Source organism: Daldinia caldariorum (genome assembly GCF_022478825.1).
Source record: "Daldinia caldariorum strain CBS 122874 unplaced genomic scaffold F4812scaffold_13, whole genome shotgun sequence".
Classification (NCBI taxonomy): domain Eukaryota; kingdom Fungi; phylum Ascomycota; class Sordariomycetes; order Xylariales; family Hypoxylaceae; genus Daldinia; species Daldinia caldariorum.
Window position 1 is genome coordinate 1,027,293 of NW_025953049.1, and position 12,304 is coordinate 1,039,596.

Below are 12,304 nucleotides of genomic sequence, written 5' to 3' on the forward strand. Positions count from 1 at the left end.
TACATACCTCGCAAAGATAACCTATAAAGTCAGCCTAAGCCGCCTATAATTCGTGTATATGAATACTTCCCCCACGGTCTGACTAGCATTAGTTCCATGTAGTTCCCGCCTTCATCGGTGTAGATCCCCGGGGCCCCCTGCATACTTCGTCCTTCGTGACCTAGCTTTAACTCTCTAAGCGGGAAAACGAGGAGATTATCGCAGAGAATGTGATCGCTTGAAACGAAAGGAGGGTGGGAGAGGATAAAAATAAGCAAAAGAGAGAGACATGAGAGACACCTAAACCTTGCAATGTGTAACACACACATTTTCAAACAGACGATCCCGTCGCAATATTTTTCTTCAAATAAGCTAACGGGACCAACTGCCGCGGATATCCCATGGTTCGATTGTAAATCTGCGCCTCTCGTCAGCAGCGCCGGAGCCAGTGGTTGGCTACTTGGCGTTTCTGCTTCCCTACCCATGCTACCTTGTCTGCCTGTCGCCTGTCTGCTCCTCTACCTATCTTATTTAACCCAGAACATATACGCACGGGGCGCGTGCGCATCAAGGCTCCTTTCTTCCCCCAGGTCCTTTTCAACTTCATAGCTCATAACCTTAATACGCATCGTCGCGGGAAACCCTGGGGCTTCTCAGCCCTACCAATGTCCGACCCGCTGCCATTCTTCGACGGCTTATCCTGAGATATACCATCTCGCGTCCAAAGGGGCGGCGGACATCTGGTTCGAAGATGCCGTCCAACGGGATCGTCGTCACGGACACGGACATGAACCCTATCATCCAGATGATCACTTGGCTCTTGATCGCATTAACTTCTCTCATGCTGTGCTTTCGCTTCTTAACCAAGTTCTTCTTGAAAACGAATCAACGGTTCGGATGGGAAGAGGCGTTAATCGCCTCGGCATTTGTACGTTCACAACTTGCGCCTCCGCGAAATGGGTGGGTTTCAATTGGATTAACATCGTGATAACCAGATCGTTGGTCTCGGCGAATCTGTGACGTTCCTCGTTCCAGAGGGGAGAATATTTGGGAAATCGCGAAGTCTCATGACCGATGATGAGTTTAGAGCAGGTCTCAAAGTATGTATCTACTTGTCCACAAACGCGCCCGCCCCTTGTCAAAGCTAATTGCGTGTGTTCAGGTGCAATACGCCGGACAATTACTATATATCCTTGCTTTAGGACTTGCAAAGCTATCGGTATGCATAGGGTTATCCACCTTGTCTCCGGAAACGGGACACCGTCGCCTCACGTCTGTCTTCGTCGTCACAGTCATCATATGGTTGATAGTAGCCTTCGTTGGAACGGCTTTCCAGTGTGGAGTTCAGGGTCCTTGGGAGGCAGGAAACGCCAATTGCATTGATAGGGTGAGATTCAAGTGAAAAGCTGCCGTAAAATCCACAATGAAGACATCTTATTAACAAACGATATAGATAGCATTTTTAGAATATGTGGACATTACGAACATCCTGACGGACGCTTCGCTAATCGCCCTTCCGGCAATCGTCATATATCCGCTTAAACTCTCTGTCAGGACACGAATCATAGCTCATAGCTTTTTCTCCGTGAGAATATTGTAAGGATATCTCACTTCCCAACACCTAATCTCTATTCACGCTCGCACTTCTAACAAGTTCAAAGTGCGATTGCAGCGACGGTTTGTCAACTCATCTACCTCCCCCGCCTCGCCGAAGACGATTATACGCTTCGAGGATTCCCGTACTACCTTAGTATGCAATTTGTCCAATTCGCCAGCATCTCAGCTGCCTGCGCCGCCTACTTCTGGCCCTTCCTCCGTTCGCTACGAAGCGGATTCATATCAGCCAACAACAGATCCTTACCTTCCGACTTCGCGCTGGCTAAGTTGCGCGCGACTCCTCCGAGCGGCGCAAATACATCTGATTTAGGGTCAGGAGGTTCGTCTCAAAACCGAGACCGAAGTAACTATATTAAAATCACAACAGACAATACGGTTACCACAGCTGCGAGGCCTCATGAGAAGAAGCAACAAGAACATTACGGAAGCGAAAGGTATATGAGGGATTGGTGATGGGGAGTAAGGAAGTAATTATATAGTATTAAATGCTTAATTAATACGGGCCGTTGGTTTCATGCTATGGATTGCTAGGCTCTTGGGACAGTACGAGTGCGCCAGTAAGACATTGGTCTTAAGTCGATCTTTCGATCTGTTCGGGAGGAAGAAACCGGATGGAAGGGGTCTACGATCGCCTACGGTCACCCTTCGCGCATGTCACCCCTCCCTAAGTCGTACCCGCGCCCGCATATGGACGTCGGAATTGCTCGAATCCCGTCTTTTCTCGACGTACCGCGGCATATAGGAGAGTTTATAGTGCCGAGTTGCAGAGGTGTTGTTCACAGTATCCGCTACAAGTTGCGCTGACCTTGGGCATTGTGGGAAATTCAGTCAAGATGATATATCTGCCATCGGGATGGGATACGCAACAACCCAATAGAATCATTGGACACGATTTCCAAGTTATCAGCTTCTCGCCAAGACAGTTAGGGGAGCATTGGGTCTCAAGCCATATCTACTTCGCAAGCTTCCTTTTTCTGCGCCACTGTCGAAACCGACGTCTCATATAAGCCATGCTAGTTTCGAGTTCCGCTGTCGTGATATAGGAGGGACAGGAGAGTCTGTTAGTCCAGCATGATATAAATTACCTAAGGTGCATTCTCGAAAGTGGCTAGGAGTCGTTAAAAGTGGTTAAGAAAGAGTGCTATGCGCCTGGCTTCGGCTCTAACTTACAGGGTTTGTGATGCACGCGCTGCCTGCATAAATTTGAATACACAAATTACTGTAAATGCACTGCATTAATAAATGGAAACTTGTAAGTGACCATTTTAGAATAAAACGGTTTTGATATTTATTACGAAGCCGCAGTAGCTTCCTTTAGGTACATACACCTGTTGCTCCCATTAAGATTACGACTTCCTGTCTCTTGCGTTGTTGCTAGAATAGTACCTACCTCCTATACTATGTACTCCAGCCTACTATGTATGATTTTAGCATAGTCTGGAAGCTTCCCTCCATCAAGTATTACTTACGTTCGGGATCGTGCTGTTTTCGACTGATAAAAGTTTACGATTGAATGAGAGATTTTACGACTGATTGACTATTTTCGAGTAGCTTTGAGCGATTGAGAGAGAGAGATTTGACTGCTTCTGAGGACGATGAGCGAGGAGGTTATAAGATGAGATAAGGAGGATCAAGATGGCTTTGTTTCGTCTGGTTATGGGGTTATCCACAGCGAGGGAGTTTGGTCATGTATGAGGGACATTGCGAACAGGGTCGGGATAAGCGGCTAATATTAACAAGCTATTAGCATTACTACATACTATGTTGCTTCAATCCAATGAAGCTTGGTAGGCTGGCCCATAACCGCGAAAACCAAAGCGGATCAGACAATAAATACTAAATAACATTTTACTAGGTATCCAAGTAGTCCAACTGTTATCTCCATTGCCTCTGGCTTGAAGCGGGATGTAGGGAAATGAATTTGAATCGTTATACTCGCGAACGTTTCCCGAGAAGTACATGTGACACTTAATACAGAGTCCCTATGAATGGGGGCTCAAATAGAACACCGAACCCAAGGAGAATGCCACAAACAGAAAGGGCTAGATATAGATATTCGACGTTGTCCGGATATTCCCCGGGGGCTGCTCGTCGTATGGCAAGCCCAATTAATGCTGTTGGCACAGCGGTGATGAATAAAAAGGCTGCTCTTTTGATGCGAAGATGGAGCGGTGCCCTGCTTAACGCCATGTCGGTCTTATTATCCTTTGAAGATGGGAAATTCACTGAGAGACAGGGGTTAGTAAATATCTTATCCAGCCGCGGCGAGGGGATATATACACACAATACATCGTCTTTCAGCGAGGTTTCCAGGTCGACGAAGGGATCAGCTATCCTTCAACGTATCCGATTGGTTTGGGTGGGCCAATTCTGGCTTTATTCTCTACTGCAAGCCAAGTAGTGATAGTAATAGATGTGTTAGCAGTGATAGTAGTAATGTTGGTGGTATATGCGTAGAGGTGGAGGAAGTGATGGAGAAAGGAGGATCAGTAGATTTATATACAGGTAAAGCTCAAATATAGTTCCCCGAACCCGTCCCTAAACTAGTACAATTGTACAGTTTTAAAGGCGTTGATTACACGCATTTTAGCTTTCTCACTACATGCTTGCACGCGGATTGGCCACGTAACCGGATGAGTCAAGACGACGACCATCACCGATACAACTGATACAACTAGTAATATAGATCTATTTCTCTACACCAAATAGGTCTATGGTGGGCCATCTCTGACCTTCGCCCCTGTTTTTCCGGCTTGAACTTTAGCTCTATGAAAGGTAGGTAGCTTTGATACGGTAGAACATCTGTCGGGGGTCCGGACCTTTTAACCTTTTAACGCCCTACTGGCTGTAGGTCTTCGTTCTCAGCCTTTAACACATCAACGGTTATTTTGTAGCACAATTGGCGTTCAGTGCTTTGAACAGGTGCCTGAGTTTACGAGAGTTATTGGCATTCAAGCAATAGCGTGAACCTCCAGCGTGAACCTCCAGTATAGCTTCTCTAGCTTCTCAGGTAGCTTCTCAATCTACTTCCGGTGACTCTAATTCGACATCTCCAGATACCCCTATCTTCTCTTCATTATCTTTCTCACGTTGTGCTTTATTTGGTCCTGATTCATCTTTCTTAGATTCGGCATCATCCTCCGACTCCCTATTCGATGGCTTTTTCTCTCTTGTAGGTGTCACGCGCATCTCTACACGTAACAGTTCTATATCAAGTACTGGAGTGTCGCTCTTTACCTTCGACTTCAGACTATCCTCATCTACGTCAAAGTACAACGCCCAGAAATCGCCTTCCTTAACGGCAAGGAACCCCTCCCAGCCAGCGAAAGTCAATCTGCGGTCCTGTCGAGAACAATCAAAAGGACCGGGCCAATTAGGTTGCGCTGATGGTCGAGTACCGAACTTGAGCTCGTAGGTATTCCGATCGATATATATCCAATTCATGACGGGTGGTTCATCACAGATAGTCGACACGAGACCAGAGTACTTGGAATCAGGGTACGGAAGGAAGTATCCGGCAAAGGGATGACCGAATACTTGGTCATGGTCACTTCCTGTGTCAATGTAGAGCTATAAGATGCTTGTCAAATTGAGAATGTTTATGGAAAAGGACTCGAGCTTGTTTACCTTGTCACCAGACAGGACTACACGCCTCCCCTCGAGCAAGTGGCTAAATTGAGACGACTTGGGGCATCGTACTATCAAGTTATTCTTTCGGCTTCGATGTTCCTTCCTCTTAGAATCCGTCTGGATCTGCCTAATGGCTTCGGAGGTGCCAACAACAGCAGAAAACGCGACGAGAAATACGAGGGGCTGCGACATAATGGCTACCTATTTCATTCAGTGTTTCACGTCATTTACCCAACTAGACTCAACCAGATGCAGAGTATATATGTTATTATTGAGTTCATCTCTACGCTCGTGGATAGCCGAGACGATGGTCCGTTAGTAGCACTGAGAATTTGTACGAGGAGATACAACAGATCTACTAATTATCTTTTACCCGCCTACGGAAGTATTGATACCCAACCACTATGCTACTCGGGAGTAACCTAAGCTGAATATGCATGCCGGATGCCCTAAAGGTGCACCTCACATCGGGGTAAAAGGAGTCACAGTGTTAAAGCCGACGTTTGATATCCTTAAAATTCCCGGTCTTGTCTGCGTTCACTGCGTGTCGTTACAGAACGATCTCGAAAGTGAACTGGCTTGCATCCCAGGTGCCGAAGTGTAACTCCCAAAGGCCATTTTCTCCTAAATCGTATGATTAGAAAGCATAGTCGGTCTTCTCCATGATGAGGGCAAGCCTATCCTCTTGCAGGAATTACGAATATGCACTCTGGGATACGACGCCCAACACGCCAGGATCTCATGAGGTTGGGATGACTTTTGGAAGTAAGTTCGCACAGCACTCGTCATGGTTCAGAAGTTGACCGAAGAGTGATGAAATTGTAGTTCTTCATTCAGGGCGCTCCATACTGTCACTATACATATTTCCCACCTCGAATAAGATGAAGAAGTGTATAAAAGCCACTGACGATCTTCCGAGATGAGTGGTTTTTATCTTGGAGAAACAGACACCTGAAAGCCTTTAGATAGAAAGCTCGACAGCTTCGAAGAGTTGCCTCACAGAAAACAGCTCATTCATAACAATTTGCAACTGCTTCTACTACCAGCTTTTCCCTCTTTCCGCTGCAACGACTAGCAACGACTAGGGAAAGTCTCTCAGCAAGATATTTGAAGGATATATACGTCAATATCAAACGGACTAGAGTGAGTATCTACCGGATTATACAGGTACTGATTTATAAGAGACTAATAGAAATAGCCACTGACAGTTCATAAACATTCAACATGTCTTCGTTAGTATTCATATCCGGTCTAGGAGGTACTTGAGGTTAACATCAATGAATAGAACCAACGCTCCTATTACCACCGGCGGAAGCTCCATTGGTGCTGCAGATCGTCATACCAGTTCAGCCGTGAAGCACAGTCTCCCCATGCCAGGACTCTCTGGTAGTGCTAATGGACCGATTGGTATGATATTGTTCTAGATACCCTATAACTAATATTAATGTTTGTCATTGTGCTAATATTATTGAGCTAGGCAACCTCCTTAAGGGACCCGTCGATGAGTCTGGTAAGCTTAAGGATGCCGCCCTTTTGGTCGGAATTAAGCTTGATCTAGAGGCTGAAGTGCATGCTACGGCTAGGGTCCGTGGTGATATTGTGGTTGGGCTGTATTAGGGCTGAGTTTGGTGGCGAGGTATGGCATGGCGACGTCAGAATGGGCTACCAGGTCGTCAGCCATGGGGTCATATTGCCTTGCGTTTCGGACTGTCAGCAGGCTTCGGCAGCTTGCTTTCTCATCATCGTTGTACACTTTTGGGCCGTTGGACCCAAAGGTCTTCTAGTCGCGACTACTACGTCACTCGCATTTACGTTCGTTCAGTAGCTCTAAACCGGTTTACGTCAGATACTCAATGTCACTCCTTGATACAGATAGTCTCTCCGCGCTGAAGTCCCTAACCTCAAGCTTATAACAGTCTAGTATCTGCTCTACCTCTCTTAAAGTTATCATTCTTTGCACACCACTTCCACTAACTGCCTAAATCTAAGATAAAATCTTTGGGTTGGAAAATCAAAGCACGAGAGCTACCCAACTTTTGTGTCATCCTAGACGGGTATTAGGAAGTCCACTAAGGCATCATCGTATTGAAATAGGCGTTTTTATTTTTATCGCTGAATTCCGTGAAAGCGTTCAATTTCTCTAGGTACCTCCAAGTAATTTATCTACGAGCTAGGTAGTAAGCCCCTTTTTTGCTTAGCTTAAAATACCCCTACTCCTATACGTAGACTTGATACGCGCTATATCGCGCGAACTTCCTTCAAAGTACTTTTATGCATCCATCATTGTATAATAATTCATATGCTTGTCATTTCACGGGGAAAAGGGCCGTTCTGATTATTTCAGTAATAGCAGGCAAAATGACAGAAGGAACCAAGACGATGGCAATTGTGGGAGGTATGTCACTGATATACTAAATAAATTAAGAAATCTCTGTATTAAATCTCATTAAGTCGGCGTGTTTGCGCTTTCGGAAGCTGTATTGGCTGTCTCCATACGCACAAGAGGTAAGAACCAGAACTATGATATCTTGATCATTTCTAGTCTCTTATTCGACTCTAGGATATAACGCCACCGTCTTCGATCAAAACCGCTATGATGAAACGAGATATCTACCAGGATATGAAGATAGAGTGCAATCCACACCCATGGATCACAACAAGATTGTAAATGATCTCAAGGTCTAATTAAACCTAATTCTTCTCACTTATAAACTCTTAGTTCTGAGCATCATATGGAATAAAGATACATTATCAACGGCTTTTCATGGAGGGTCGGGAAGCAGGGGTTTCGCTAAATGAAACACGTCAACAATCTCAAGAAGATAATACTGACCTTTTTGTAAGCTGTGGTATCCTTCACGTACAACTTTCGGAGCACTTAGGGGCCCTTGGAAAAGAAATTCTAGCAAATATGCATCACGAGGGACTGCGCGATACCCAATTTGTCAAAAACTACCCAGAGGATAGAGAGCGCGCTCGTGGTTTAGAGTGGGATTCCAAGCTTCTCGACTTTGAAATTCTGGAAAGCTCTCCTCCCATGACCTTTGAAGCTGTCTTAGACTCTCTTGCTGGTTTTACAAAGTACAGCGAGGCTTGTGCGCACTTTCAAAAGCTTGCCGAAGCTGAGGGAGTTAAGTTCTATTTCGGTCAAGAAGAAGGGAGGCTTAACTCGTTACGCGAGGGATCTCTACCTAATTCGACCCATAAGCGAGCAATAGAGTTGGGAACCAAGGATGGTGCCGCTCAGAAAGCAGATATTCTCGCCATCGCATATGAGGAAATGATATATTGTCGCTTATTACAGTGCTTTCGTTTTAATTCCTGTCACATAGCCGGTTCATTTTCGACCCTGCTCTTACAAGATTTATCCTACCAGTTCGAATCATCTGGGGGTAGTGTAGTCACATTCAAGATTTATCAGTTCATCTATCGAGAAATGTGCTTATAGATCTGATTCTATCTCAAACGCGAGAACGAACGGATGCTAAGCTTAAGGTAGTTAAGCAAAATTGGAGCGACGAGAAGAATGAAGTACTTGATGCTGATGGTCGAACAATCAAGATAAATGACAAGGACTTGGATAAAACCGACCGAGAGAACCTAAAAGTGCATATATCCGCTGTAAGGAGGGCCGTCTAGTCTTGAGTCAAATTTCTGGGCAGTCATATATGTATTGGTTCAACTATCTGCCGCCGCCATAGATTCTCAATGCAGTCAATACTTTACTCTGTCTGCCTTCCGTGTTGAACAAGTTCAGTATGGCAAATACCTACTATGATAGCCTCTCCCAATGTAATAAGACGTTCAAAGGAGCCTGTGTGAGATAACTTACTCTCCTATGGCAACCCACGACACGCCACAGGAATATATCACCGTGTCTGACCAACCATGCACATTAATTTTGAACCCTCTCTGGTCGATTTCAGTCGGATAGACAGACACTCTGAAGTTTGCGTCCTTCGAAACGTCGGCTGAGGACATACCAGTTGTGACTTTGGGGATAGATTTGAAGTCCTTTTTGAAATTGATTCGCCCTCTAGTCTCATTGGAAGGATACTTCCATGAGCGCACCTCTCCCGTGTTCCACAAGCCGCATTCAACTCGTGGTCCTCGTGCCGATTCTAAGGCAGAAGAAAGCTCATCAACCTTTTTCGACAAAGCTTCAAGTTTAGCAGTCAGGTCGGCTATTTTTTTGTTGGTCTCTTTAGCTAGTTTTTCATTGACTGGTCCTGCAGTTTTTGGCTTGGACTCCTTTGCTCCTGCGGCTCCAGTGTTTGGTGCGTTGTTATTAAAGACATTGACGGTTACCTGAGGACGGAAAGCGATAGGTTCCTTGGGCCCTTCATTTTGGCCAAATCTATCAATATTTTCATGGTATGGGTCTTTGAGGTCAACAGATACAGATTGGTTGTCTGTGCCAACTGATACATAGTCGTTTGGCCATGCTAAATGAATTTGCTGCGAAGGGGTTGACTGCGTTGCATCGTGCTGTCTTCCTGGGGGCAAGCCGACCATCGTGGCTAGAACAAGATGAGGTCCTTAGCTACAGTGGTTACGTTAGCTTAGATGCTTAAAGAATTTCCACAACTTCATATAGTTACCTACCTCGTAGTCTGATTTCTAGTATGAAGTCTAGCGTGAAGTCTAGCGTGAAGTAGTGAATGTGTTGTGGACTCAACTAATCTGTCTAAGGTATAGTGCGGGGAAAGACAGGATTAAAATAAGCTAGATTACCGGAGAAATTTCGTGCACAGACCATAAGCAAACGCCCGAGGGCATAAATTTGACTTTCATTGGCTTGGATGCTTCCATCATCTCCGATTGGGTCAGCTCAGGTGGGAAAATCTGAGGCCACTGAGCTCCCGCGAGGAAGAGCGATCAAGAACAAAGGTCTATTTTGAACTTTTCAACTTTAAGGGGACACAATTACGTCCACTATATGAGTTGATTACTGTTGCGATGGTCGTAGTGGACGTGGCTGCCGTTGAGATGTTCTAATTACTGAGTGCTTGTTTACCTGTATCACTGAGCTTTACTAGGCGAAGCTCGATTAATACAACATCAAGTTATTTATATACCCTAGGTACAGGACATAGTTATCTCTTGATTTTTTCTTTCTATTTTTCAATTTTTTTTTTTTTTTTTGTAGCAAGTCTGTTCATCTATATCGCAATTGTTGCATGTTTTGTAATAGCGCTAGCTCTTTTCTTAGATACCTGCTTCACCAAAAGCCGAGGTATTTACGGTATCATGGTTCAATAGTGAGTTGGTCAGAGACCAAGTTCATTCGTGTATAAGTGCCCTGGAGATACTTACTATTATTAAGGTTGTCGCACTCATGAGTTGTTGTCCCGCCGTCAATAGTAGCGAGAAGCGCGCGTCTTAGTGTTTGCATGGCGGCTATCGCTGTAAGGTACCTTAGGTAGGTCCTAATGATATTATTTAATCACTCATTGATCTCAGATAGGTAACTTCCTACGAGGCCTGATGGGAAATAAACTGCGCATAGATCGACTTTGACATCATTTTGGCCTGATGCAGCTCAGCTACGGGTATTCAAAACAGACCGGGGATGACCAGACCAGGCCAAATGCGCCCAAGATGATGGTTCGATGGTCCCACACGATGTCAGCCCATCATCGCTCATCATCGCTTCATTCCTAAGTAGTGTCACAAACCTCGAGCTTGAACATATAATGGCATTTCTTTTTCCATATTCTTTTTCCCATATTTGTTCTATTTATTGTATGAAATTCAATCTTAGGTTTTTCATTTTATTCTTAGTTGGTAACCGTTTCTCTCTCAAAGCTCGGCTTCTTCATCCAGTATAACTCCTGCTGTTCCTTAGATCTTAGACACTCACTTCTAAGTCAAAATCCGTACAATTGGGTACCTGGTTTCAAGCACCAGCATTCTCCACAATGGGACCCTCCGCACGACCTAGACAGCATGTCGATCGAAAAGATCTATACACAAATCTCGAAGCACGAATACAGTATCTCCACTCATTCATCGATTTCAGTTCAAGTATGAAGCTTCCATCCTCACTCTCAGTGTATCCCCCCTATATTAACCGAATTTAAGATGATATCGAAGCCTTGGTGTCAGGCTCCAAATACATCAAACAGCTTATTCCTGCTATCGTCAACATTGTCTACCAAAAACTGCTGCAGTATGATATCACAACGCGAGCCCTGGAAACTCGAAGTACCAGCTATGAGGGGCCGGTAGATGATAATCTCGACGAAAACAGCCCGCAAATACTACATCGCAAAATGTTCCTAAGGGCGTATCTTGCCAAGTTATGCTCGGATCCCAGCACCATGGAATTTTGGGAATATCTAGACAAAGTGGGGTGAGTTGACACTTACGTTCGGTCAAATAAATAGCATGGAGCCTCCTAACAATGAATATCTAGCATGATGCATACTGGTCGTGGGCGTGAGCACCCCCTCCACGTCGAGTATGTCCATATTGGAGCATGTCTCGCCTTCATACAGGACACTTTTACAGAGGCGCTTCTTTCGCACCCGCGCCTGCGGACAGACAAGAAAATCGCATTGGTGAAGGCGATTGGCAAAGTCATCTGGGTCCAGAACGACCTCTTCGCGAAGTGGTATGTGCGCGATGGCGATGAGTTTGCAGATGAGATGGAAAAGCAGAGAGTCGAGCCTGAAGGGTTCCTACACGGCAAGAAGATCTTAGAGGACATTGAGGAAGGCCTCCCATCGTCTCAAACTTGTCCCTTCTCTGGGTTTTCTGCGGCAGCTAAAGCAGAGGCGTGTAATGGATGCGGGGAGGACGCCGAGAAAAAGGGTGGATGTTCATCGACATCAACATTGCCTATACGATCGCACGTTGAAACGAAATAAAATCGCACATTATGCGCGATGTCACCAATTCGTTTTCATGGTTTGGGTTTATGTTGGCTGCGACTTCAAGAGGGAGGGAACTATGTCATAGGCATATAGGGGCGTCAAAGGAACCGCGGGTTTATTGGGATAACTTAGGAAGCATTATAGGCAGCATATCTATTTACGCACGTTCACTACCTTGCATTTTCTTTGGCTCCACGATC

The 12,304-nt window shown here is 45.2% G+C and overlaps 7 protein-coding genes across 7 annotated transcripts; 5 read left to right on the forward strand and 2 right to left on the reverse strand.

Moving 5' to 3' along the window:
• The first annotated feature begins 597 nt into the window (after window positions 1-597).
• F4812DRAFT_100390 (uncharacterized protein) lies at window positions 598-2,239 on the forward strand. Its single transcript, XM_047929245.1, has 5 exons — window positions 598-907; window positions 975-1,079; window positions 1,142-1,366; window positions 1,433-1,575; window positions 1,641-2,239. Exons 1-5 carry the CDS (start codon window positions 731-733, stop codon window positions 2,047-2,049), a joined length of 1,059 nt encoding a protein of 352 aa, XP_047788533.1. The 5' UTR covers window positions 598-730; the 3' UTR covers window positions 2,050-2,239.
• A 2,375-nt stretch (window positions 2,240-4,614) lies between these two features.
• F4812DRAFT_461190 (uncharacterized protein) lies at window positions 4,615-5,418 on the reverse strand (the record flags this gene model as incomplete). The annotated part of the gene is made up of 2 exons (XM_047937824.1): window positions 4,615-5,166; window positions 5,224-5,418. 2 exons carry the CDS (start codon window positions 5,416-5,418, stop codon window positions 4,615-4,617), a joined length of 747 nt encoding a protein of 248 aa, XP_047788534.1.
• Window positions 5,419-6,503: 1,085 nt separating this feature from the next.
• F4812DRAFT_461191 (uncharacterized protein) lies at window positions 6,504-6,843 on the forward strand (the record flags this gene model as incomplete). The annotated part of the gene is made up of 2 exons (XM_047937825.1): window positions 6,504-6,633; window positions 6,704-6,843. The coding sequence occupies 2 exons, from the start codon at window positions 6,504-6,506 to the stop codon at window positions 6,841-6,843; spliced, it is 270 nt and encodes an 89-aa protein (XP_047788535.1).
• Window positions 6,844-7,518: 675 nt separating this feature from the next.
• On the forward strand, window positions 7,519-7,911 carry F4812DRAFT_466015 (uncharacterized protein; the record flags this gene model as incomplete). Its single annotated transcript, XM_047938513.1, has 3 exons — window positions 7,519-7,621; window positions 7,678-7,731; window positions 7,787-7,911. The coding sequence occupies exons 1-3, from the start codon at window positions 7,585-7,587 to the stop codon at window positions 7,909-7,911; spliced, it is 216 nt and encodes a 71-aa protein (XP_047788536.1). The 5' UTR covers window positions 7,519-7,584.
• A 226-nt stretch (window positions 7,912-8,137) lies between these two features.
• Window positions 8,138-8,674, forward strand: F4812DRAFT_461193 (uncharacterized protein; the record flags this gene model as incomplete). The annotated part of the gene is made up of 1 exon (XM_047937826.1): window positions 8,138-8,674. The coding sequence occupies one exon, from the start codon at window positions 8,138-8,140 to the stop codon at window positions 8,672-8,674; it is 537 nt and encodes a 178-aa protein (XP_047788537.1).
• A 139-nt stretch (window positions 8,675-8,813) lies between these two features.
• On the reverse strand, window positions 8,814-9,900 carry F4812DRAFT_436340 (uncharacterized protein). Its single transcript, XM_047934842.1, has 2 exons — window positions 9,832-9,900; window positions 8,814-9,769 (listed from the first exon to the last, which is right to left on the reverse strand). Exon 2 carries the CDS (start codon window positions 9,739-9,741, stop codon window positions 9,055-9,057), a length of 687 nt encoding a protein of 228 aa, XP_047788538.1. The 5' UTR covers window positions 9,742-9,769; window positions 9,832-9,900; the 3' UTR covers window positions 8,814-9,054.
• Window positions 9,901-10,737: 837 nt separating this feature from the next.
• Window positions 10,738-12,303, forward strand: F4812DRAFT_100459 (Protoglobin-domain-containing protein). Its single transcript, XM_047929246.1, has 3 exons — window positions 10,738-11,253; window positions 11,311-11,581; window positions 11,645-12,303. Exons 1-3 carry the CDS (start codon window positions 11,148-11,150, stop codon window positions 12,096-12,098), a joined length of 831 nt encoding a protein of 276 aa, XP_047788539.1. The 5' UTR covers window positions 10,738-11,147; the 3' UTR covers window positions 12,099-12,303.
• The last annotated feature ends 1 nt before the right edge of the window (window position 12,304 follows it).

What these genes read in the sequence shown, in the direction of transcription:
- F4812DRAFT_436340 (XM_047934842.1), bottom strand. Translation starts at nt 9,741, where the DNA reads ATGGTCGGCTTGCCCCCAGGAAGACAGCACGATGCAACGCAGTCAACC.
- F4812DRAFT_100459 (XM_047929246.1), top strand. Translation starts at nt 11,148, where the DNA reads ATGGGACCCTCCGCACGACCTAGACAGCATGTCGATCGAAAAGATCTA. An exon ending in ATTCATCGATTTCAGTTCAA is followed by an intron (nt 11,254 to 11,310) that starts GTATGAAGCTTC and finishes ACCGAATTTAAG; the next exon opens with ATGATATCGAAGCCTTGGTG. An exon ending in GAATATCTAGACAAAGTGGG is followed by an intron (nt 11,582 to 11,644) that starts GTGAGTTGACAC and finishes ATGAATATCTAG; the next exon opens with CATGATGCATACTGGTCGTG.
- F4812DRAFT_100390 (XM_047929245.1), top strand. Translation starts at nt 731, where the DNA reads ATGCCGTCCAACGGGATCGTCGTCACGGACACGGACATGAACCCTATC. An exon ending in CGTTAATCGCCTCGGCATTT is followed by an intron (nt 908 to 974) that starts GTACGTTCACAA and finishes CGTGATAACCAG; the next exon opens with ATCGTTGGTCTCGGCGAATC. An exon ending in ACGCCAATTGCATTGATAGG is followed by an intron (nt 1,367 to 1,432) that starts GTGAGATTCAAG and finishes CAAACGATATAG; the next exon opens with ATAGCATTTTTAGAATATGT.